General features: G+C 40.4%; 3 protein-coding genes across 3 annotated transcripts; 1 reads left to right on the forward strand and 2 right to left on the reverse strand.

Annotated features, from left to right (window-relative positions):
• Nucleotides 1-662: 662 nt before the first annotated feature.
• On the reverse strand, nucleotides 663-6385 carry olfml3b (olfactomedin-like 3b). Its single transcript, XM_037099790.1, has 3 exons — nucleotides 6093-6385; nucleotides 4807-5092; nucleotides 663-3130 (listed from the first exon to the last, which is right to left on the reverse strand). The coding sequence occupies exons 1-3, from the start codon at nucleotides 6189-6191 to the stop codon at nucleotides 2346-2348; spliced, it is 1170 nt and encodes a 389-aa protein (XP_036955685.1). The 5' UTR covers nucleotides 6192-6385; the 3' UTR covers nucleotides 663-2345.
• Nucleotides 6386-9782: 3397 nt separating this feature from the next.
• avil (advillin) lies at nucleotides 9783-17421 on the forward strand. The gene is made up of 20 exons (XM_037100792.1): nucleotides 9783-9974; nucleotides 10194-10301; nucleotides 10545-10619; nucleotides 10773-10969; nucleotides 11053-11161; nucleotides 11249-11359; nucleotides 12253-12458; nucleotides 12547-12625; nucleotides 12805-12903; nucleotides 13068-13221; nucleotides 13362-13462; nucleotides 13883-14020; nucleotides 14121-14279; nucleotides 14444-14623; nucleotides 15016-15164; nucleotides 15247-15391; nucleotides 15518-15706; nucleotides 15794-15862; nucleotides 16035-16145; nucleotides 16601-17421. Exons 1-20 carry the CDS (start codon nucleotides 9930-9932, stop codon nucleotides 16712-16714), a joined length of 2538 nt encoding a protein of 845 aa, XP_036956687.1. The 5' UTR covers nucleotides 9783-9929; the 3' UTR covers nucleotides 16715-17421.
• si:ch1073-456m8.1 (leucine-rich repeat flightless-interacting protein 1) lies at nucleotides 17267-23160 on the reverse strand. The gene is made up of 6 exons (XM_037100795.1): nucleotides 23022-23160; nucleotides 22633-22707; nucleotides 21058-21093; nucleotides 20656-20817; nucleotides 20444-20527; nucleotides 17267-20088 (listed from the first exon to the last, which is right to left on the reverse strand). The coding sequence occupies exons 1-6, from the start codon at nucleotides 23118-23120 to the stop codon at nucleotides 19573-19575; spliced, it is 972 nt and encodes a 323-aa protein (XP_036956690.1). The 5' UTR covers nucleotides 23121-23160; the 3' UTR covers nucleotides 17267-19572.
• Between the last annotated feature and the right edge of the window lie 11 nt (nucleotides 23161-23171).

Below are 23171 nucleotides of genomic sequence, written 5' to 3' on the forward strand. Positions count from 1 at the left end.
CAGGGCTTGTTCGTAAGAAAGATGGTTTAGATAAAGACCCGGCAGGTCTATTCATCTTGCCAACTGACGCCATAACTTTCTTCTTGACTTGACAAAAAGAGTTTTCCAGTCTGTTATTAGTGTCAATACAGATGCTTCAAGTGACTTAAACTTAGGTTTACTAAGGCAGCCTCTCACTGGACACTCGTCAGAAGAAGGTAATAACAATGACAGATGATATTACAAGTGGCACAATAATAAGGTAACAACAACAGGAAGTCAGTTCAGTGGATCAGTGATAGAACCTTCACAGGCTCAAAGTTTTCACTGTGTCCAAACACTTCAGCGTGTTTCACATTAATAAACACAACACTAATAACATGTACAGAGTGATATGAGGAATGTGTGAACTTTTTTTTTGTCTCACCTCATCTTGAATAACAAGCCATCATCCATGGCACCTGTAAGCAGGCTGCGCTGACTACAGCCCTTTAGACCATACTGCATATTACATTCAATCATGATAATGAACAGAGACAGAAAATGGCGTACACTGCTGTCTGCCACAGTGTCTCCTTGATGCAACCACTGGGGGGCACCAGATGTGTAACTCCAAAGGCCTTCACTCAGTGACTTTCATATGTTAGGAACTGAGCACAGACAACTGCCAGACTCCTTGTGTTAACATGTGTAGTTTATTTTCATACTGAACAATAATTAGAGGCAGATAGGAAGAGATGCCTGTGGGAAAATGAGCGTATTATAAACAAAGTGTAAGAAACAGATAAGTTATATTCAGATATAAATTAGCAAACAATAGTGTTACGTGAGAGGCATAAATCAAATAGTGGTGTTAATTTGGGTGATTTCATTTAATCCACCAGATATGTGTGTGCTGAACCTGAAAAAGTACACATACTGGGCAGAAAGAGGAGTATAACAGTGCTAGCCAGCTAGCTGATCATGGCATGTTTCCTGATATCCCCCTTATTTTTCTTGCTGCTTTGAGGTCGGCTGCCATAGTGACAGCATTGCTGCGATGGCATTATTAGTGACAACATCATATCTATTTGATCGTGACATTTGTTTTGTTACTCAATCTGTCCACTGGATATTTTAAAGATAATTTGGTCAAACAGCAAACTTAATTTTCATCACAATCCTCATAATCCTCACCTGCCTTTGTACTCTAATTCAAAAGCATGGTGTGTCCTGTATGTGTAGCATAAACAAAAGAAACTAATGCTAAAGGGGAAACAATGTTACTTGTTTGTTAAAAATAATTGTCTCAAAACAAGTCACTATATCTCACTGAAATGTTACCTTCCAGGTGATCGCGTCTGCTACTGGCTGTAATGACATATTTTGACCAGAAACTAGACAAATATACTTGTAAGACAGCTTAAGAAACCTAAACAGACAGAAAATCACAGGTAAGTACAGTAAGCTGATGCACAAGTAGACACAAAAATTATTGTTAAAACAGAAGTGCAGTGCAGTCTGATTAGATGTAGAAATAAATGTTTGTGGGCGATGAGAAATCACTCAGTACTTCTCAGAATTTAGAATTATGTCTAGTGTGTGAAAGTTTACAGATACAGTTCTACAATCCAGGACGTTTACATCTTTATTAGGTTTTTTAAAGATTCAGACTTAAAGACCGTTATACCATGATTATTACACATCACAAATAATTAATACTGCTGTCTATTTTGAATAGCGATGTCAGAGTGTCAGCGATTTTTGAATGTATTTTTCCTACCGTTGTTGTCCACTCATTTCCATATGATATGAAAATCATGTGGCAAACTCTGGTGCAAGTTGTTTAATGAGGCAAACTTGACATTAGAATATTGTGTAATGTTAAGACTTTTCAAATCAGACTTAAACGTAAAACCTGGAATCCATGGTCACTGTTAAGGACGGTTCGCCTGTTTATTTATTGTAACCTACAGAATCCCAGCAGAATAAATTTTTGGGACTGCACGTGTCTGCACCCACGAGATGGTTGATTTCCAGCTGTGTTTGTGGTGGATAGAGAACAGGTATTTAAACCCAAAACATGATCTTTTCTTAACTTTATACTTTCTTATTTTGGCTTTGTTACGCAGGACAGCTTAGAGAGATGAGGAGACGAGCTGCAAAAGGCCACAGGTCGGACTTCGCATCCAGGACATGGCCTCTTTCCGTGGGACGCATTCTTTACCAATAGAGCTACCAGGTTACATTGGGTAACACACATACAAATCTGAAATTCTACAGCATTTAAAAATGGTCAGCAGTGACATCAAGTACTCAGACTTCTTCTTTTAGGTGGTCTGGGTTTGTTTGTGGGAGATTAGGGAGGAAAGTGCGGTGCATTTAACTTAAATTTCAAGTTTCTTTTTCATGATCAGCTTGTAGAGGATCTGGTAGCCATCGTCCCAGGCGTACAGCAGCTGCTCCTGCGGGTTGTACTTCAGACTGGAGTGGGCTCCGTAACGCTTTGGGAAGTAAATCAGCGGTGCGTCTTCGTTGGTCACCATACCGTTGACGTCAAACACGCACTGGATGCGAGAGCGACCGGGCTGCTTGGTGTTGTACACCACGTACAAAGTGCCACAGATGATGAAAGCAGCCTCTGCGTTCTCTCTCGGACAGTTTGTGTCCCACATCTGCTCGATGTCCAGCGAGTTGGCGTCCATCTTAGCCACAGAGATGTGCCTATCATTCTGCCGTGTGGCGTAAATGGCCCACAGGCCTTCCTCATCCACTGCCAGGTCCATCAGTGTCTCTGGGGTCAGGCCGAACACTGGGACGTGGTCCTGCAATGGAAACACTGTGCTGTCTGTCTCAGAGTTGTTCCTCATGTCATATTTAACCACCTTTATCTCCTCAGCCTGGTTTATATAATATGCGTGATTTCTGTAGACCACATGTCCCGTTCCCCTCCAGGCAGACGGCAGCTTCAGATCCTTGGACAGAGACATCCCCAGCGAGCGTGTGAAGTCCTGCACAGAGGCAAACTCATGGATGGTGTTGTCATCCGTCCCGTTAAAGATGTAGACCTTCCCAGAGCCTCTGCTGGTGTCTTTGGTCCACATGCCCTTTGGCCCTCCAACTCGCTTCAAGATCTTCATGGCTTTTATGCTGGAGATCATATCACTGCAGTCTGAAATCGAGAGAGAGAGAGAGAGAGAGAGAGAGAGAGACGTGGGATTCCCATGGTGGCTGACACCTCTCCGACACGTTATCAATCATTTAAATATATCAGAACAGTTTTTAAAGGAAAAGCTCCACATCTTAGGAAATATGTCTTTTTGTTGTCTTGCCCTGAGTTCACTGCCTCCACCCAACAATTAATATGGCACATAAAACTTAGTGAGATTTAGGTGGCGGTAGGCAGATTTTTTTTTACCTTTGCACAGATGTTAGCTAGCTGTTTACCCCTCTGTCCAGTCTATACACTAGCTAATCTAAGCTAACAGGCTGCTGGTTCCAGCTTCATATTTTCCAGACAGGTAGAGAGGCATCAGTTGTCTCATCTAACTCGCAGCAAAAATACAGATTGGTGTATAAGATCCTTGAGGTCAAATCCAAGTCTCATGTCTGATGGAGAATACTTACAGCTCCAATGATCCTTGTCATAGATTCTCAAAAAGTCTCTGATCTCTTCAGGAACGCTAAGTACTGCCTGTGTCGTACAATTGTGGTTTAAAGAATGAGGCTGGCTGTAATTTCTTATTGTCAATAAATCAAAAACAGCCGAACCAACAACGAATTGATCCTTCTGCCAAGTATAACTGGCTGTGAAGCCAAAACCTGATAAGGCTCAAAAGCACATTAGTGAGTTGCACCGTTGAGCTAGTTGTTCTGTTATGGTGATGAACATGTGGTTCCTCTCCAGTCACCACATGTTACACATGGATTAACTTCCTGTGGTAAATTAATCCCACATACATTGACATAAACTGCTCAAAATGCCCACAAGCCAGACATGTGGCTCAAGTTGTTTGGTCCAAGTCTCAAGTCAGTTTTTCTTGGGTGAGTCAAGTCACAGGTTGTGTCAGGTCAAGTCGAGTCCTTAGTTAAGGTCCAGTCCAGAGTCAAGTCAGCCAATGACAGCCAGACAACAACATCAGACCTGTTGTTACATTCTGTCCGTCCGTCTGCCTGTTTGCAGAATATCTGTTGATTTCTTGTTTCCGCTTACTATTTGAATAATCATCCATGGAAATAAATAAAATCCTCAAACATAAGATGAACATGGATAAGTCACTGGAGTCATCATATCTCAAGTCACGTCACAAGTCTTTAACTTCCAAATGCAAGTCGAGGTCATTTAAAGTACCAATGACTCAAGTCATCATCTCTGCCCATAAAATGTGTATCAATCCACCTTTGAAAATATTCCCAACAAATACACTGTCTACTCCTGTTTAAGATAAATCGGTTTAAAGCAACAGTGTCATGCTGTTTGGGGACAATACTTTGCATCTTTTAATATGAACTGAGTGGTTTTTCAGTATGTTTGTCTTTTGTGGGAACCAACAGGTTTGGATTGAATTGTCACAGGGTGGGATGTTGACGAGAATTAAAGAAGGGCTGAAGTATTATTGTCTTTTTTCTTTGCATGGGATTTATTGCCAATTACAAAAATATATATCAACATCCCTTTGCGTGTACAAATCTCTTCGAATTTCTCAGTGGATTACTTTGTGTTTTAGTTTTTGATCAGAGTAAGTCAGCATTCATTAAGTAGTTTCATGTTCATCGTCAAGAAAGTAGAGTACTTATTCTGATAAACAGCTCATCGAACTGTCCACATGCAGCACATCTTTATCTCACCTGATTGTTTGAAATACTTTGACTTCTGCTTCTCCTTCACCAGCGTCACCTGCTGCTCGATCAGCTTGTCGTCCACGTCCACACATGGCTGAGCTCCGTTCTGAGTCTCCAGGTAGTCCAGCTCGCGCTCGACCCGGTCCACCCGCGTCCCCACGCCATCCAGATTCGTCCTCAGTGCCTCTTTCTCTTTATCCAGGTTCTCCAGCTGGGAAACCATCTGTTGCTTCAGCTCCCGCAGCTCTGAGGCGTAACGGGTGGTCTGTTCATGCCACAAAGAGATCCGGTCCTGTTTTCAGAGAAGGTGATGAAGGTGTTAGTGCTGTGTAAATCTGTATACAAGGTTCACACTCCATCTTACCTGTTTGTACTTTAGTAATATGAGCGATACATATTTGTTTTACAGTAACCTCAAATGCAGTTCTCGAAATCCCTAAAAAAGCCATAATTGCATGTTCTTTTCAGGCTCAGTAAATGGATGGGGACAGAAGGACATAATAAGTAGGAAACTCATCCTGAAAACAACCAGGTTCAGCCCACACGTGGCAAGTATACACCCTGCTCAAATGTCCTCTAGCAAAACACTTAATCCTGCCAGCTCGCTCTGTGGCAGCTGACCTTTGACCCCGATGTGGAGGAGAGAAATGAAAAGAGATTTTCTCCACAGGTGTTGGAGAAAAAAATGGAGGAAAAGTCTGAGAATACATTCTTTACAAAACAACCCAGAAACTGAGGTCTGTTTATTAAGCTCTCTAAAATCAAACATGTTTTATGTTTTCATCTTTGTACAAACAATACAATAAGTGAGTGGAAAAAAGGGAGCTACTACTGTTAATTTAGCAGCAGTCCTGTCCTTGAAATAAGTTTGAGGTACTCAAATATATTGTCATCCATCACAAAAATAAGTTGAGTTTAATAAGAAAGAGTTTAATCTTGTTTATATAGTGATAAACCCAATTTTTGGATGCCAATATTGCACAGATCCTTTCAAACACACCAGATTTCTTGTCATTTAAGAATTTTCCTCAATCTAACTATAAACTATAAACTGCAGTTTTTGAATGAAACACGTCATTTCTGACGTCACGATTTTACATCAAGTCTAGTCTCCTTACCCAGACAAGAAGCCCACAATCCTTATACATTTCAGAGAGCTGCATTTTCCAGCATTTTCCTCAGGATTTGCCCCCATCTGCATTCCATTGCCTTTGCCCTCTTCCCTGGAAGTTTCCTCTCAGAGGGACTCCGCTGGAGCGCAGGGCTCGGCAGGAAGGTAAAGTGAGACTTACCTCAATAGCGAGCAGCCTCCTCTCCAAGTAGTCAATCAGTGCTTGGTGCTGAGCGCTGGCAAAGCAGGCCAAAGTAACCAAGACAACAAGTCCTCTCATTTTGTGTCGGCTCAGTCTTTTTCAGCTCCTGTAATACTTTGACTGGAGCTTGGTGAGAGAGTGTGGAGGAGCCAGCAGATTCCCAGAGGTGGGCTGGAATGTTACTGAGCTGTCTGGGAGGAGCCAGCAACATCTGGTGCAGATGGAAGGGTACCGTCTGTAACACAGACAGTGGTTTTTATCTTTACTTTAGTTTTTACCTGCTGACAAACTGAAAGAAACCAAAAATGTATGGCCTGATGGTTAAATGTATGCATGGCTTTGATGTGGTAGGTGGTGTTATATAATGTGGTCCTGCGGCACATTAACGTTAATGTGGCGCAGGACCACAAGTTACGTAGGAGGAAACATAATGCCAGTGGGAGTCAGGAGTTAGTGAGGCACTGTACTCCTGGATTACGGAGGAGACCGTAGACTGTGGATTTGAACCAACTTCAAAAAATAAGATCTGTTTTATATTCTGCGACAAACTTCTGAGGAACAGATTATAGAGCTAGAGCTATACTTACAGATGAAGTTCTAAGATGTCATTCTCTACTCAAGTCCTAACCAGTATCTTCGTTTTAATAGATAAATGTTGATATCTGATGTGTCTAATTAGAAAGAACCTGGACATTTTGACACCTCTAGAGGTTCAGTGTCGTAATGTTTTGCTGTATTACATTAGATTAAATAAATGTTACATTGCCACAAGTCAGACAAGAGTCACAACAGACAGAAATGACAAAATGACAAAATATTAAAGACAGTGCTTGGATAGCGTTGTGGACTAGGAATAACTAGTCTATTAATAATCATAATAATGTGTGAAGCATATGTATGAAGTTTCTTTTCGAACTTCATTCATTAGTTTTGTAACATGCATTAGCTTAATATTTTTGGGTGAGGTCAGAGCAGTGTCTGTCTGCAGTGTTTTCCAGCTGCCTCTGTGCACAGGAACACTTGTAATAATGGGCTTATGTCTATAGCATAGCAAAAACAGTAATTAGTTTGGCTAGTGGTGAATTACTATTATAAAATGTTGTACCTCTCGCTCAATTTATTTTTACAGCATTTATTTAGTTAATTACTGAATTCGCTCTGAGCCAAGCAGTCCATTTGAGTTTGACAGGTTAATGAGCCATTTAATTTGGGCTGTTTTGAACAACGTGACATCATTTCCAGTAGCAACACATTTGTGGATAACATATATGAAGTATTAAGCCTGTTTGCTTTAAATACTGCCGTCAGTCTGTCATTCGTGCTCTCTCTTGGATGATCTCATCTCATCTCTCATCTCATTTTCTTCTGCTTTTCCACTTTTATATCCCTTTTTCAAGGGGTTGCGGGGGAGACTGGAGCCAGTTATCCCTATGGATGAAGGCAGGGTACACCCTGGATGAGTCGCCAGGTCATCGCAGGGCCCTTAGTGCTGGCAGAGGCCGCCACACAAGGTGCCAACTGCACATCAGGAGCAATTTTGGGGTTCAGTATCTTGCTCAAGGATACTTCGACATGTAGCTCAGTTCCGCCCCAGGGGAGCCGGGATTCCGACCAGTGACCTTCCAATCACTAGTCGACCAGCTCAACCCACTGAGCTAGAGCCGTCCCTCTTGGATGATTTTAGGTAAATTACACTCGGTGCATCTGATGTGGTAAATCAGTTTTACAAAACAAAACAGCATCATTAGCATCACTGCAGTGTCTGCCTATGCAGTCCACTGGTACATTCACCACAGACAGCACGGGGGCTTTTGTCCTCGTTATAAACACTAACGGATGCAATCAAACCAGGAACTGTGAAATATGGCGCATACTCCTCACCGCTCAGTCCTATCCTGAACACTCTTCACACCAAGACACATTCCTAATGGGATATAAAAGGCTAGCTAGTTGTGTAATGGAGAAAATTAGGTGTAAAGTTGAGATGCATTTATTTAGAAACAGTTCAAAACCCCTCAGTTCTCAAGCATTGAGGGCAGACTATGTGGTGCTGCATCACATTTTCCCTAGAGGGCACGTCTGCTTATTATTTATGAGCAGTATATTATTCAATATATATTTCTGCACATTAAAAGTTATTGATTTGAACTGAGTGATCACTAAGCCCAGGAACAACAGTTCTCTGTTGTACTGCAATGTAACTGATTTGTAAATGTCATCATCACACACATGAAATACACCACTGCTGTTTCTGTGTATCACCGCTCCAACTGAAGGTCCCCTGTTTATTTTTACAATATGTTCGCTGTAATTCATGTTAGTGTGAGGCGAGTTTATGACTGTTCATTATCTCACCATCCCTGGTTCAGTTTTGTTTGTGTAAGGATGTGTTAAAAAGAAGGCGAGCAAACAAATAATAAATCATACAGGGCATACAAGTCGCCATAACAACCAGGATATTTATAGGTAAAAACAGGATGAGCTGATTATTAAATAACGTGTTTAGCAAGGTAGACATGTTAATATATTAACAAACTAGTACATGGGGAGGGGAGGCAGGCTGAACTTGTAAATGACTCATTTGTTAGTTCACAGTATTCACACAACAGACATTTGTTATTTACAATGAAAAATGATCTTGTGTTTTCTCTTGCGTGTGGCTAACATAACTGACAAAGAAAGTTTTCTGAATGTACTTGGTAGTGTCTGCATTCACCCTGACATACATGATTACATGGTGGCAGATCAGCCAAATTTTGTGGTATCATCCAAATGTTGTGGTATGTGACGCAGGAGTACTCTAGGTAGTACTCGTGGGAAAAAATATTTATGCAGCAAAATCGATGATATTGTCTTTTTCCACAATGCATTGGATCAAGAACATTTTAGTTGGAGATTTGGGTGTGTGATGGTAGTGGCAGCTCCTCTCGAGCTGCTAGCCTCCAGCAAGGATGAGGAGAGGACTACAGAGAGGTGGTAAGCTCAACTCCCCCAAATATTATTTCAGTGTCAAGCATCAGTCTTCACGCCCAACTGATGCAGACTCAGGTGACATCATTTGAGCCTATTTATCAGTATTCCCCAAGACCTTGCGACAAGCTTTAAGTAAGTAAGTTTAAAACAAATGCATGTCATTTTGTATTCATTCTTTATTATCATTGTTTTCATTTGAGCACAGTGCTGACACGTTGGAGCAGTGTCCAGACACTCAAGCAGAAGCACAGCCAGGATGGAGCCACACTTTTTTTTTGCTTGTTTTTGTTTTGTCTCCTACATTTCCTCAAACAAACTCATCGGTGTTCATTTTTATATTCATAGCAGTGCCCAGTGGACACATAAGGTGTCTGATGACACTGAAAACAATGCTTGATTACTACTGCTACCACAACTGGTAAGACTTCAGCTGATGATGATCTTAATGATAATATAGATAAAACAAAAATCATTATCCTTATGGTTACCATTGACCATAATGATTAATGTGTCATGTGAAACCTCATAGATAGTGTTATCACTGTGTAAATATTCATCAAGTCTACCCAAGCTGTCCATATATGGTGCGATGTGGTGGTACAGGGCCAGGCGGGGTGGAGAATGAATGTGCATGTGTGTGTACATGTGTGCGTGTGTGCATTTGAATATGAGTCAATCCTTTTTTTCGGCACATTTGCCTACAGGTGTTTGTGTCTTCCTCAGTGATTGGGCAGAACTCCGTGACAGGTCCTGAAACATGCAAACACAGGCAAATCTTTTAGGGGCTCTGAGGGGAAGAGGAGTTAGGGCCTCTTGTTATCAGAGAGAAAAATCAGCTGTTGGATGATCATAGAGGCTCACAGGGAGGTCTTCACACAAGAATACCAGGTATGTTCTGTCTGCATGAGATTTGATCATGTTGGATTTCTTTTCATCTTCTTTGTATTAATCTTATGTGCATCTTTGTGCAATTCAGCAAGAGAAAAGAGACTAAAGATGAGATGTAATTAAACCAAATCTCAATGTTTGTGTGTAGATCTGAACAGAAGGAAAATGTAGCTAATGAGTTTTGCCTCAGAGATAATTCAGAATGATTTCCTCATCCAGAAAAAAGATACCAAGGCAACAAGAGTGCCACTGAATCATCCGAGCAACATGGAGTACACCTTCAGAGCAGTTACGCACAGCCCTGGGATTATAATCTGGAGAATCGAGGTACTTTGATTTCACGGTTGTTGCCGCAATAGTGCCTGTGGACTGAAGTTTCCACACATCAGCTCTTTTGGAGTCATGGTTAAAAGAGAAAAAAGTCTGCTCCTTAAGGAAATGACTTAAACAGCTGCGATGATGTTAAAAAAAAAAAAAAGAAATGAAAAGAGCTCTGGGTATCAGACCTGAGCTGCAGATTTATTTGGTGGATTTAAAGTAAAATGGCCACCTTGTTCTCTCTGTGCACAGAAAATGGAGCTGGTACAAGTCCCAGAGAAGTCTTATGGAAACTTTTATGAGGGCGACTGCTACATACTCCTGTCTGTAAGTCTGAGAAGGTGGCTCATGAATCATTGTGGTTTTGGATGCCACAGCTGCTTGTTTGTTTATTTAAAAAAACACTGTTGTATTTATAGCCTTTGCTCTTTGGATATGTGCTAATGAAGCAGGAACAAAATGTGTTCACTGTGACTCCAGACTCAGAAGGTGGGCAGCGCTGTGAGCTATGATATCCACTACTGGATCGGCTCAGAGTCCACTCAGGATGAACAGGGTGCAGCTGCTGTTTACACCATCCAGCTCGATGAGTTCTTGGGCTCCACTCCGGTCCAGCACCGTGAGGTTCAGAACCACGAGTCTGACACCTTTAGAGGATACTTCAAACAGGGATTAATGTGAGTGAAAATGTCATCACAGCAGGCCATCGTTTATGGACAGTTAAAGGAAATAATAAAAATCATCACCCTGTCTTGCTTAGCTATAAAAAGGGCGGAGTGGCATCAGGCATGAGGCACGCTGAAACCAACACCTATGATGTGAAGAGACTGCTTCATGTCAAAGGGAGGAAAAGGGTGATTGCAAAGGAGGTGAGCCACACTTCCCAGTGGTTATGTAACATTCTGGAGGAGAGGAAGTCGTGTAGAAAGAGTGCTCTATGTCTGAATTTGTTTCAGGTGGAGATGAGCTGGAAGAGTTTCAACCTCGGCGATGTGTTTTTGTTGGACATGGGCAAGACCATCGTTCAGTGGAACGGACCCAAGTGTAACAGACAGGAAAAGCTCAAAGTAAGACTGATGGTGGTCGCGTGCGTGGTTGTGTTTATTGTAGGATTCATGTGGAATCATACAAACATAAAAACAAAAATTAATACTTTTTATTTCTTAGTAAGTCATTCTGTGTTCATCTCAGTCACAGAGAAGATGCACAGTCAGATGCACACACAGTAAGATGATAGATAATCAGCTTATCAGTGAATGTATTTGCAACAAACAACCCTGATATGTTGTCACATGTAGTCTTCCTCCTCCACTGAACATGATTTAGGCCTACGTATGAAGTGCAGACTGTAAAAATAAGTCTGACACTAAGTTCGGTCCCTCTCTTCCTGCCCTCACGGGATCTACATATCATCATTAAACCTTGATGGAAAGTTGTGGGCGTGCAGTTGAAGCTAATTTCCTTCTTCCTGCAAAAAGGCTGGAGGCTCTGAATGATTCATTATCCTGTCTCACACAGTCCAAAACTATATAACAGCAATAAAGTGAGGACTTGAACAACATTAGCCACCAATTAGTGTTAAACTATGCATTATTTTCAGAAAAAACAAAACAATATTTAGACTCATACAATATGAATCCCTTCCAACCATCGCTTACAAATAGCTAGAAATGTGTGGTTGTGTCTGTATCTACAGAGACCCTGCCCCTCGGGATGTTTTGGGGCATCTCCCCACTCAGAGCAGCGCACATGATAAATCCACTTCAGCTGCATTCACACAAAATTCTGACTTGTGTTGGCATGTTTATTGGTGCTTTAGGACGTAACCACTGTGAAATTATCCCAAAATGTCTCACTGATTCACTGCTTATGTGTTAATACATGTATACAGATGCATTGTATATTAAAAACTGCACATATATCTTGCAAGAATGTGCTTGTGTTGTGGTTCTGATCTCAGGGCATGTTGTTGGCCAAAGACATCCGAGACAGAGAGAGAGGAGGTCGGGCAGAGATCAGGGTGGTCGAGGGCGACGCAGAGAGCAACTCTCCCCACAGCATGGAGATCCTGAACGGGGTCCTCGGTGAGAGGACCTCCAGGCTGACTGATGGACCTCCAGATGCAACTGCTGACCAGCAACAGAAGTCAAATCTCACACTCTACCAGTGAGCCACCAACAGTGATGAGGATTCATTCATGTCCAGTTTGAGTGCTGCATGTTTCTTCTTACTTGTTGGTGCCTTCTTTCCCCAGTGTGTCAGATAATGATGGTCAGATGAAGGTCACAGAGGTCGCCACCAGACCTCTGGTTCAGGATCTCCTCAACCATGATGTGAGTGTTTGATACAATTTTTATCGTGGCCGCGTCATTGATGGGTGCCGATGTCACTATAGCAGAGTTTGTACTGCTTAAAGTCTCAAACTCTTGTCACTGCTGTTTGGACTCAATAAAATCATTTATTTACTGATGACAGGAAATGATTTAGTATATAAATGTCATCATCTATTTAGGACTGCTACTTCCTGGATCAGGGGGGGATGAAGATCTTTGTGTGGAAGGGAAAGAAGGCAAACAAAGCTGAAAGACAAGCTGCCATGACCAGAGCTTTGGTGAGTGACTCTATATCAGACCTCCACACGTAACCATAGCTTGTGTTTGATTGCTCTTGCGTGCTGTATTCACACTCCGTATTTTCTCTGTAAAGAAAGGTATTATTGCAGGATTGTTGTTTTGAACTGGCAACTTGGTGTATTCTTTTGACTGGCTGTCGCAGGAGTTTATCAAAGCAAAAAAGTACCCAATCACTACAAATGTGGAGACGGTGAATGACGGGGCGGAGTCAGCCCTCTTCAAGCAGCTGTTCCAGCGGTGGACGGTAAAGGATCAGACTCAAGGTCTGGGCAACGTGCACACAAGGGGGAAAGTAGGTAGGTACGCTTACAGCAAGCACAGACCAGAAGTACGTATTTTTTATTTTTTATTTTTTTATAAAAATGACATTTTTCTTAATTTAAAAAAAACCCTCACTTGGTTGTCTTGGTTGTTTTGTGACTGTATTCTGCTTCAGCTCACATCACTCAGGAAAAGTTTGATGCCTCTCTGATGCACATGATGCCAGAGGTCGCTGCACAGGAGCGAATGGTGGATGATGGCACAGGTCAAGTGGAGGTAACTGTGAATAGCTATCTGAATTTACTTTAAAAGCTAATGACCGTATACTGTACTTTGAGATCATGCTGAGAAAGTGTGCTGATTTGGCAGCATGCTAACACATTAAATGTAAGAATGTGACACTAAAGTGTAAAGTGTGAATACGATAACAAGTTAATGGAGACATGCTAACTGTGTTTATGTTAACATGCTAACGCTAGCAAAGCCAGACTCTGACATCACAGGTCTGCAACCAAACGTCCAGCTGCACTACAGCAGCCACTGTAGACACAAGTAGCTCTGTAGTTCTAGCTTGCTCGCCAGTGTTGTTTACTACTGTTTCTATTGCCCACACAAAGACAGACTGTCACACAGAATGTACCCTTTGCAGCAGAAATTACATACTGTGTATTTAATTTACATTTTATAAATATCCAGGTGTGGAGAATTGAGAATCTGGAGCTTGTCCCTGTGGACCCTGGGTGTTATGGATACTTCTATGGGGGAGACTGCTACCTGATCCTCTACACCTATTTTGTTAACAGCAGGAAGTGTTACCTGCTCTACATGTGGCAGGTGAGTAGTACGTTGTTTACAAAAACATGCATACTTCACTGCTTTGACTTTAACTGTATTATCGGATCAAATCAAACTACTTCACCACTCATCATTCCAGGGGCGTCATGCATCGCAGGACGAAGTGGCAGCCTCAGCGTTTCAGGCTGTGGACTTGGATCAGAAGTACGGTGGTGAGCCGGTTCAAGTGAGAGTAACAATGGGCAAAGAACCGAGACACTTCATGGCAATGTTCAAGGGTAAAATGGTCATCTATGAGGTAGGATTGTTGACTGGATTTATAATCTTTTTTGGAAACATTCTGCTCATTAGATTGTTTTGAAGCTCATCATCAAGTGGATGTTTCGTCTCTGCTTATTTTATTTCTGGCAGTTTTGCTTTTGTTGTTATTGCAATACAGATTATGTCTCTTCTTTCTGTCAGGGGGGAACATCTAGAAAAGGGTCCTCTGACCCAGAACCACTGATAAGGTTGTTCCAGGTCCGTGGTTCTGACCCATTCAACACTAAAGCTGTTGAAGTTACAGCCCTGGCCTCCTCCCTCAACTCAAATGATGTGTTTTTACTAAAGAGCCAAGCAGGAATTTACCTGTGGTGTGGGAAGGTAAATACGATCTTGGTCAAATCGGTTACTGATAATCCACTGAACCACAGCACCAGTCAAGATATGATGTGATACTTTTCACATCATGGCCAAACAGATTGAGGATAGCAAAAATATTACAATATTTACAGAAATATATTTTAAAAAGTACTATCAATCAAATTCAGCTTTCACTTTGTTTTGTCTCTTTTTGGCAAAAAGGTTACACAAAAAAAGAGAAATTACAAATGTAAGGAGGTGGAAGTAACTCTGTTATAACTGTTAATGAGCCTGAGAAAAGCCCTGTAAGAAAAAAAAAAGATTGCTCCAGATTGCACTTGATCAAATGAAATCATAATGTCAAATGATCTCTGATAGTATACAAAAGGTTGTCACTGGATTTATGTCCCCAGGGGTCGAGTGGCGACGAGAGAGCCATGGCGAAGGAGGTCGTCTCTGTGATTGGCAAGAAAGACTCGGATCAGATTGTGGCTGAGGGTCAAGAGTCCGTTGAATTCTGGGATATGCTCGGAGGGAAAGCTCCCTATGCCAGTGACAAGAGGTGATGACGCAAATCTAACACCAGTATTTGCAAATGAGCTTCCTGTGTGTCACAGCGAAGGTAACACACCTGTTGACTGCAGGTTACAGCAGACGGTTTCAGACCACCAGCCACGCCTGTTCGAATGCTCCAATAAGACAGGTCGCTTCATCGTGACCGAGGTGACTCAGTTCACACAGGACGACCTCAGCGAGGATGATGTCATGCTGCTGGACACATGGGACCAGGTAAGATGTCACACTTAAAGAAATGTTTTTTGTCAGCACGACCAAAACGAAGCTGAGAAACTGCCACGTCACTTAAATCTTAAATCATTTCGATCCCATTCTGCCTCTTCGCGTTGTTGCCTTCAGCTTTTTCTCTGGATCGGTAAAGAGGCCAATGAGGTGGAGCGCAAGGAAGCCATGGTCACGAGCCACGAGTACCTGCGCACCCACCCGGGCGACAGGGACCCCGACACCCCCATCGTCTTGATCAAGCAGGGGTTTGAGCCACCAACCTTCACTGGGTGGTTCACAGCCTGGGACCCCTCCAAATGGAGCGTGAGTGTTTTGTTTTTTCAGATAGAGCATCAACATCAATATTGATGCGAAAAATAAATAAATGTTGACAAACGTCTTTTCTTCAAGGGAGGAAAGAGCTACGAGGAGTTGAAAAAGGAGCTGGGAGACTTAGCATCACCTGTTACCTTTACACCTGTATGTTAAATCTTTTTTAAAAATATCCTTTTTCAAGCTGTTCAGGCAGCAGAAATGAATAATTATCTGATACAATGAGTTACCAAAATGTTAACATTCTATATGCACGTGTTACACATTGATTAAAACAGAGGATTATGATCTTGAGCTGAACTTTGATGTGACTTTTTAGGAGCAGAACTGTGCTGAAAGTGTGAAAAGCTCTCAGTGTTTTCCACCCGAGGAGCTGGTCAACAAGCTCGCCAGCGAGCTGCCTGAAGGTGTTGACCCAGCTGAGAAAGAGGTAACCTGTGTGTGCGTGTGTGTGCCACACAACTGCCTTGTAAACCATTAATATTATTTTATAGAGGGAATCTGCAGAAAGTGATACATTACACACCTTAGAGAGGACACACTCTTATTAAAACTGAAGCTTTATGTGGAAGTTTTACATCTTTACTATGTGATTATAAGCAATTAAAAAAAATACAATGCAAATGCCACTTTAATTAGTAATGATGTCATTGTATACTGAAATGACTTTGTGGATTTGTTGGATTGTGAGATAAAATGTCACTTTTTTGTGTGGTTAGCTGACCTACTGTCTCTATTTACCCTGTAATTATTTTGTTTTTCATATATTCTTTCCAAGAAACTACCTTTGAAATTAATAGGATATTATTTGGAAATTACAAAACCATAAAATAAAACATTACCAATATTTTTCTTTTTTTTTCATTTGTTTACACTTGTTTTCAGAAACACCTCTCCGACTCTGACTTTAACGATGTATTTGGGATCACCAAAGACGACTTTGCAAGCCTGCCGCAGTGGAAGCAACTGAAGTTGAAGAAAGAGAAGGGGATGTTTTGATCAGATTTTTTCTGTACTTGAAATAAGCTCTCATTTCTTTCTTTTTTTTTTTTTTTTTTTAAGGGAAGATTTTCTTTGTTTCCTACAATAAATGACTTTTTAGCTCAATCATCTTGTGAAACTTTTTAGATCATGTATCTTTACATCCCCTGGTTTTTATTGTGATTCAGTGTTTCAAATCATTGTAACACTTTATTTTTTAACCTGTGCTAATTTTGTACAAGTAACACTTATGATTCCAATATTTAAAATTGTGTATGAAGAAAATTGTAAAGTGCGTTCCTTTTTTGGTTTGTTTGATTTCAAGGCATTTCTTCTTCTTCTCTCTACTGAAAGGGTAATGCATCTTATTTTTACTGAGGCATCACATCATGGATGACAAAACAGAAAAGTGAATGCAAAATCAAACATGATACAAACACATCAAAACAAATGACCATAATTTGTAGGTAAAATACATGGACTTAATTAAATTCAGCACGTTATAGGGGTCAATGTTGCCATCTCCTGGACAAATAATGTAACATGTCAGAACACTGATCAAGAAACAAGTAATAGTCACCCCTTTTATTTGATATGTCTGGAATGTATTTTCAGTTACAAGTATAAATTCATGTAATTTACTGTTACATCTGAAAATTTAATACAAAGCTCAGGACAAGTCAAAAAGTCTAAGACCCATAAAATGCACCAGATTACAGTATGAACATATTTTTTGCATTGTTGTGTGAAAATGAAACAGAACAACAATCAAATTGCTCAATAAGTCACGGATGTGCTCTCAAATTTGATGTTTAATTGTTTAAACTTTTGATGTCAAAGACTGTCATAACTTTACTGGCTTGTTACAACAAACCAAACCCTTTGACCTGACCAGAAACTATAAAGAAATGTTGATGACAACAATGTAAACAACTGATTGTGCCATGTAGAAATGACCTGATTGTACTGACCACAGTACCACACAGCAGGAGAGACAGTAACAGCACTAAAGTAGCAGTACTACAGTAATAATACTACAGTAGCAGTACTACAGTAACAGCACAAAAGTAGCAGTACTACAGTAAGCATGTCATGTGAACTGCTTGTGCATCAATGACAAACACCAGATAAGAAATTATTTGCATGTGAGCCAGCATGACATTGAAACAGGAGGACAGTGTGATCAAAGACAAATAAGTCTGAACAAACATTAATATGTTGCCTTAAACCCCTAAATAGGAAATAACCAATACATGTATTCAAATAGGTCCATTTAGTTGTCAAATCTTATTTTCATTTTGAGAAAAGGTTAGTGTCACATGATATGTTCCCTCAAAACTGAAATAGTTGATTTAGCTTAAAGATCCTTCTTTAAAACATGTAACGACAGAGTGGCACAGAAAGCTACAATTAAAAGTCCCTTGAAAACAAATTTCCTCAGTAAATAACTTTGATTAAAGTATTGTTTAATATATGTTTAAAAGTACTGCGTGCAAAAGTACTAATGAATGACAGATCAGTTTGTGTGCAGTTTGGAAATCAATATACATTCTTATGTGCTCATGCAAACTATCTTAAATGAGGTGAAAGGATCTATTCTTGCCTGAAGCATAAAAAAAGAATTGTAACATTATAAAAAATGAACATTAAAAATTGCGATTAAATACAAACTGTATACAGCAATCAGAGACATCCAAAGACACTAACTTCAGCGAGTTTCACTGCAAATGTGCAAACATACAGTATCACCATGCATGCCAAGAGAAGACAGCCTGCAGCAGGTCAGCTGATTGTTTCTCTCCGACGTGTTTGGTTGTAAAGGGAATGTTGTTTCTAATGTAATCTGACAAATTTATGCCACACTACAAGAACTTTTAAAAAGTGCTAATGCAGCGGGAATCCTTTCCCCTCAATTAAAAATAAAACAGGATAAAGGGCCGATATGAAAGATTAAAAAAGACAAATGTTCATTTGAAGGTAAGCAAGGCAGTAAATAGTTGGCATTGTCCCTTATTTAAAAAAATCTGTATCTAATAACCTTAACTGCCATCGATTATCTGATCTAATCCTCTGAAGTCTTACGTGTCCTTTTGTACAGTGCTGAATGTCTGAAATCTTCAGCATGCCTCTCTAAATTCCTGACTTTCTAACGTGTGTAGCCAAAACATCAATAGTCTGAATACTTTCAGCGCCACTCTATTTTGACTACAGGTAAATCCTGACTTCTTAAAAGATTACCAAAGAGGTAAGCAGTCAAAGCAGCATGGAGTAAGTTCCATGTCGAAACCACGTACTTAAAAAAAATCAAACAATTTAAGATATTAAAAAGAAATGATTGGCAATCAATATTAAGTAGTCATTAGTGGAATTCCAGCAGGCAACCATCTGGATCCTGAGTTCCTTTGCTGTGAATTTAAAACTGAAACTTAAAACTCTGCTACAGTGTATTACAACTAGATCTGCAGCTAGCCATTAATTTCATTATCAATTAAGCTGCTGATAATTATCTCAATTAATCATTTACATATAAAAAGTTAATTAATGTTGACAATCATTATCCTATTTCCTAGCACCCAAAGTGACATCGTCAAGTTGTTTGCTGTGTCACAACAGCAGGCTAAAATCCTCAAATTTGAGAAGCTGAAACTATCTTTTGGTATTTTTGCTTGAAAATGTATAAAACAAAACATTTTTCTATCAATCTACTATTCAATTAACTTCTAGCTGTGACTAAATCTTTGAATGTTTTTGGTGGCCTCAAAGTTTTTGTAAGAACATAAACATCAGATGCGCGTAAACTGCAAAAGCTATGCAATTAACCAAATGATCAATAATCATCTTTGACCTTTTCCTCACATGTAGTTAAAACAGCTTAGTTAAGACACAACACAACCTTCTGGGTTTTTGGGATCCTGGCTCTCACCATTGTTGACCTGGCCATTGTTAGCTGAACTTTTCTCTTTATTCTCCGAATCATGCGGCAGCTCCAAACTGTCTGCGTCACCTGCAAACAGCCTGTCCTGCTCTGGAGTCTCAGCAGATGCATCTTCGTAGGCACTTATGCTGTCTGAGTCGTTCCTGTCCGGAGAAGGATCTCGTCCGTCCTTGACACAGTTTTCGTAAGGCCTCCGCAGGACCCCATCTTCAGAGAGTGGGTTGTCTAGTGCAAGAGAGGGCACTTGGTTCAGGGGCTTACTGACGATCTTCCGCAGCTTCGTCAGGACGCCTCCTTCTTCCTCTTCACTCTGTCCCACTTTCTCTGACACTTTGCCTCTGCTTTCACACATCGACAAATCTTGTTCTTCTCTGCATGTGGCATTTTTCATTTGGTGTCCCTGTCTTGTTACATCGTCCACACTTTCATGTGTGTTTGTTGGTTTGTTGTTCCTTTCCTGCATAGAGAATTGAAATTGTCCATAAGGAAATTATATATTTATATTTTTTAGATCAAACAAAATCTAGTTACATATAGTCAACAGACTAGCAATACACCACAAGAAAGTGAAAGTAATTTTCCAGTACAAGACGTACTTCCACATCTAGTGACAGTTACTTATTAGGATAAATTGGAAGAGAGAGGTTAGGTTTAGAAAAATAAAACATACTTCATATCAATTATTAACCCTCAATAAGGAGTGATAACATTACTCTTACATAACATGTTCCATAAGACTTTTTTTACATTAATTCAAAATCCTGGTGACTCTCTCGTATTATGTAATGCTCTCATCCCAGTTGTCACATTACCTCTCTTAATCTCTCCACCTCTTGCATCAGAGAGCACACCATGCTCTCCAGTTTCCTCTTGTCCTGCCTCTCTCGCTCCAACTCCTACAAATGCAGAAAAATGTTGGCATAATGAGAGGACTAACAGCTTGTTAGTGAAATAATTTATTAGAACAAGTCTCTCGTTATTCCATATGCGGTTGATGTAAAGTGATAATGAGGCTTTGACGTACCAAACTAGCCTGTCCAGCTTCCCTCTGGGCCTCCGCCAGCAGCTCCTCTACACCCTCCAGCGTGTCCTGCAGGACGTCCACCTGGAACAACAGAGCCTCTCGCTCGACCTCCAGCCCACGCAGCTCCTGCACCACCTCGTCATAGCTGGCCTGCAGCTCCAGCTACACCACAACACAGATACAAATCAGCGTGGGCAACTTCAGAGGAACGCATGCCAGTCAGTGGGTGGGCACGTGTTTAGCAAGCTCTCAGAGCCATCAGTGGGAGGCTTCATCTGGAAGCATGACAATACCTCCATATGTAAAGGAAGCTATCACTGCAGTGATCTACTGACAAGACTGTGAACAAGACTTTCAATAGTAATAACAGTCATAATTATCAAAACAGTAAGAAATACTCACCATCTCTGGAAGTCCCATGAAGAGGTCCTGCTCAGACTGATGCAGAGAAAAAAAAAGTTTAAGAAAAAGGTTATTTGTAAAGAATATTTAAATCAAGATGAAAACATGTCCTAAAAGGCCATAAAAGCCTTTTGTATTGGGTCATTTACACCGAGTAAATGTAAGACTAACTTTTGAACAACTCATTACAGGAAAAGTGTACAATTAAATAAAAATGAGCAAGAGTCTGACAACTGAAGTAGCAGGAACTGTGATGTGTAAGTCTGTGTATGACCAAAGAACTGTTGATGTGTCACAGATGTAGGTACACTGAAATCGCAGCTATCAAAATGCATGACCTTATCTAAATACTGTACCATGCAGGCACCATGTTTGATAACAGCTCTCAAAACACAGTTGTGATTAAGTCTGATAAACGCATTAGCAGCGGCTGTATCACTGACATTCTGAGGTCATATTCTACTAGGTCATAGAAAATGAATTGGTGCAACACAAGCTTACGAAGCTTTCTTTTCACCAGTCTTTTCACATTTTTTTTCTTTTTTACATCAGTCACTAGTTTCAAATTAAGAAAACAAAAAGGGGTGTGATACAGCAAGTAGCATTACATCAGTGATACATAAAGACAGGATAGGAAATCCATTTTCAAGCTTTTGATCCAACATCCTGATAGAAACACACTTTGTCCCCACAGGTTGATAGAATGTAAGTTTGGATTTTCTGTAAATAAACCTTTAAAAGCAGTCGTTGTGATATGGGACACCAAGCAGGTACGAATATGAGTATCATCCTTTAAAAAACAATGACTTCCGTTCTTTCCTTTAGAGGTCATTGTAACTGATAATAATAAAAAAAAATAATACAGTATCTCTATCATGATACCTTTAAAGGTGGACGTTGTTTTGGGGAAGAAATTTTAACAGCAGACAGAGATCTTCATTGACTGACTCTTTATGCCTAAATAAACTACATAAACACACTTGCTTTGTTTTCATGAATGAAAAAAACAAACTGATCTTAAAGGAGAGATTTACTTTGCTTAAGTTCAGCGGACCCTGCCACTTTTCTAGCTTCAAACATTGTTCTGTGGACCTTGATTTCATCTGAGAATAGCTTGTTTGTTAAGTTATGGGAAAATTTTATATATCTGAGTCTGTACTGTAACTCATTAATGATGTCAAAATCTGAGTTTTAAATCTTCTCTGAAACTACATAGCACCCATATAAACCATGTTATTTTATGTTATGGGTATCTTACCATGAAAATCTCATAAGTCACAGGCCCAAATGTTTGGGAATCCCTGCTTCTTATTTGTTATAATGCACTGTATTTTACAAACTCATCTTTTCATGCAAGTCAGTTAAGTGTGGTTAGTAAAGTCAAAGGTACAATATCTTCTCTGAAATAATGTGGAAAACGGAAATACGCACTTCAAAACCATACTCCGGCAAATATAGTAAATAAACGTATCTGCTAATGTATTGTCATTATCTAATGAAATGAGAGACATCTGACAGGTTTGATTAGCTAGCTGTACAGAGGTTTCAGTGTTTCTGTCCACCTCTGGCTCCTACCTGACTGTCAGTCCTCCTTTTCAGGGTTCCTGTTCGGCTGTCGCTTCGTGCCGGACGCCTGGATGCAGTCTCGCTCTGATGGGGAGACAAAACCACAGCTCAGGTAGAGAGCCTAGCATCACACACAGCCAAGAGTACAAACACAACAAGCTAGCTACAAAAACAGGGAAGTACTCTGAACTGAAGCTACACAAACTGATGAAAACAGCTGATTTGAGCCGTTATTCGTTCTTAAACGGTCAACAAAATGGCGGAACTTCAAACTGACAACATTTTCTAGCGTTAGCTGTTTAAAAATCCGATTATTACAGGTAACATACACGTAACGTTAGCTTTAGCTTTAGCCCCAAACACCCACTGACTAATGACGCTGTGATTCCTCCTCTCACCTCTTTAATAAGGCTGCGGAGGGACTCGTCCTCGCTAACTCCCCGAGATAACGTCCGCTTCTTGGGCGAACCACTGCTGTCCAGAGTGACTGAATGCATTTTTTTTTTTTAAATGTTTTATATTAAGCTTTTGTTTACGTAAGAGACACC

The sequence above is a fragment of the Acanthopagrus latus genome, chromosome 6 (assembly GCF_904848185.1).
Source record: "Acanthopagrus latus isolate v.2019 chromosome 6, fAcaLat1.1, whole genome shotgun sequence".
NCBI classification, from domain to species: domain Eukaryota; kingdom Metazoa; phylum Chordata; class Actinopteri; order Spariformes; family Sparidae; genus Acanthopagrus; species Acanthopagrus latus.

Bases quoted from the DNA above. Each gene is read 5' to 3' on its own strand.
- olfml3b (XM_037099790.1), bottom strand. From the start codon at position 6,191: ATGAGAGGACTTGTTGTCTTGGTTACTTTGGCCTGCTTTGCCAGCGCT. The intron at 5,093-6,092 runs GTAAGTCTCACT...CTCTGAAAACAG, and splicing joins GGAGGCTGCTCGCTATTGAG to GACCGGATCTCTTTGTGGCA. The intron at 3,131-4,806 runs GTGAGATAAAGA...TCTCGATTTCAG, and splicing joins AAAGTATTTCAAACAATCAG to ACTGCAGTGATATGATCTCC.
- si:ch1073-456m8.1 (XM_037100795.1), bottom strand. From the start codon at position 23,120: ATGCATTCAGTCACTCTGGACAGCAGTGGTTCGCCCAAGAAGCGGACG. The intron at 22,708-23,021 runs GTGAGAGGAGGA...TCTCCCCATCAG, and splicing joins TCCGCAGCCTTATTAAAGAG to AGCGAGACTGCATCCAGGCG. The intron at 20,818-21,057 runs GTGAGTATTTCT...GTTGTGGTGTAG, and splicing joins TCATGGGACTTCCAGAGATG to CTGGAGCTGCAGGCCAGCTA.
- avil (XM_037100792.1), top strand. From the start codon at position 9,930: ATGATCATAGAGGCTCACAGGGAGGTCTTCACACAAGAATACCAG. The intron at 9,975-10,193 runs GTATGTTCTGTC...TTCCTCATCCAG, and splicing joins TCTTCACACAAGAATACCAG to AAAAAAGATACCAAGGCAAC. The intron at 11,162-11,248 runs GTGAGCCACACT...AATTTGTTTCAG, and splicing joins AAAGGGTGATTGCAAAGGAG to GTGGAGATGAGCTGGAAGAG.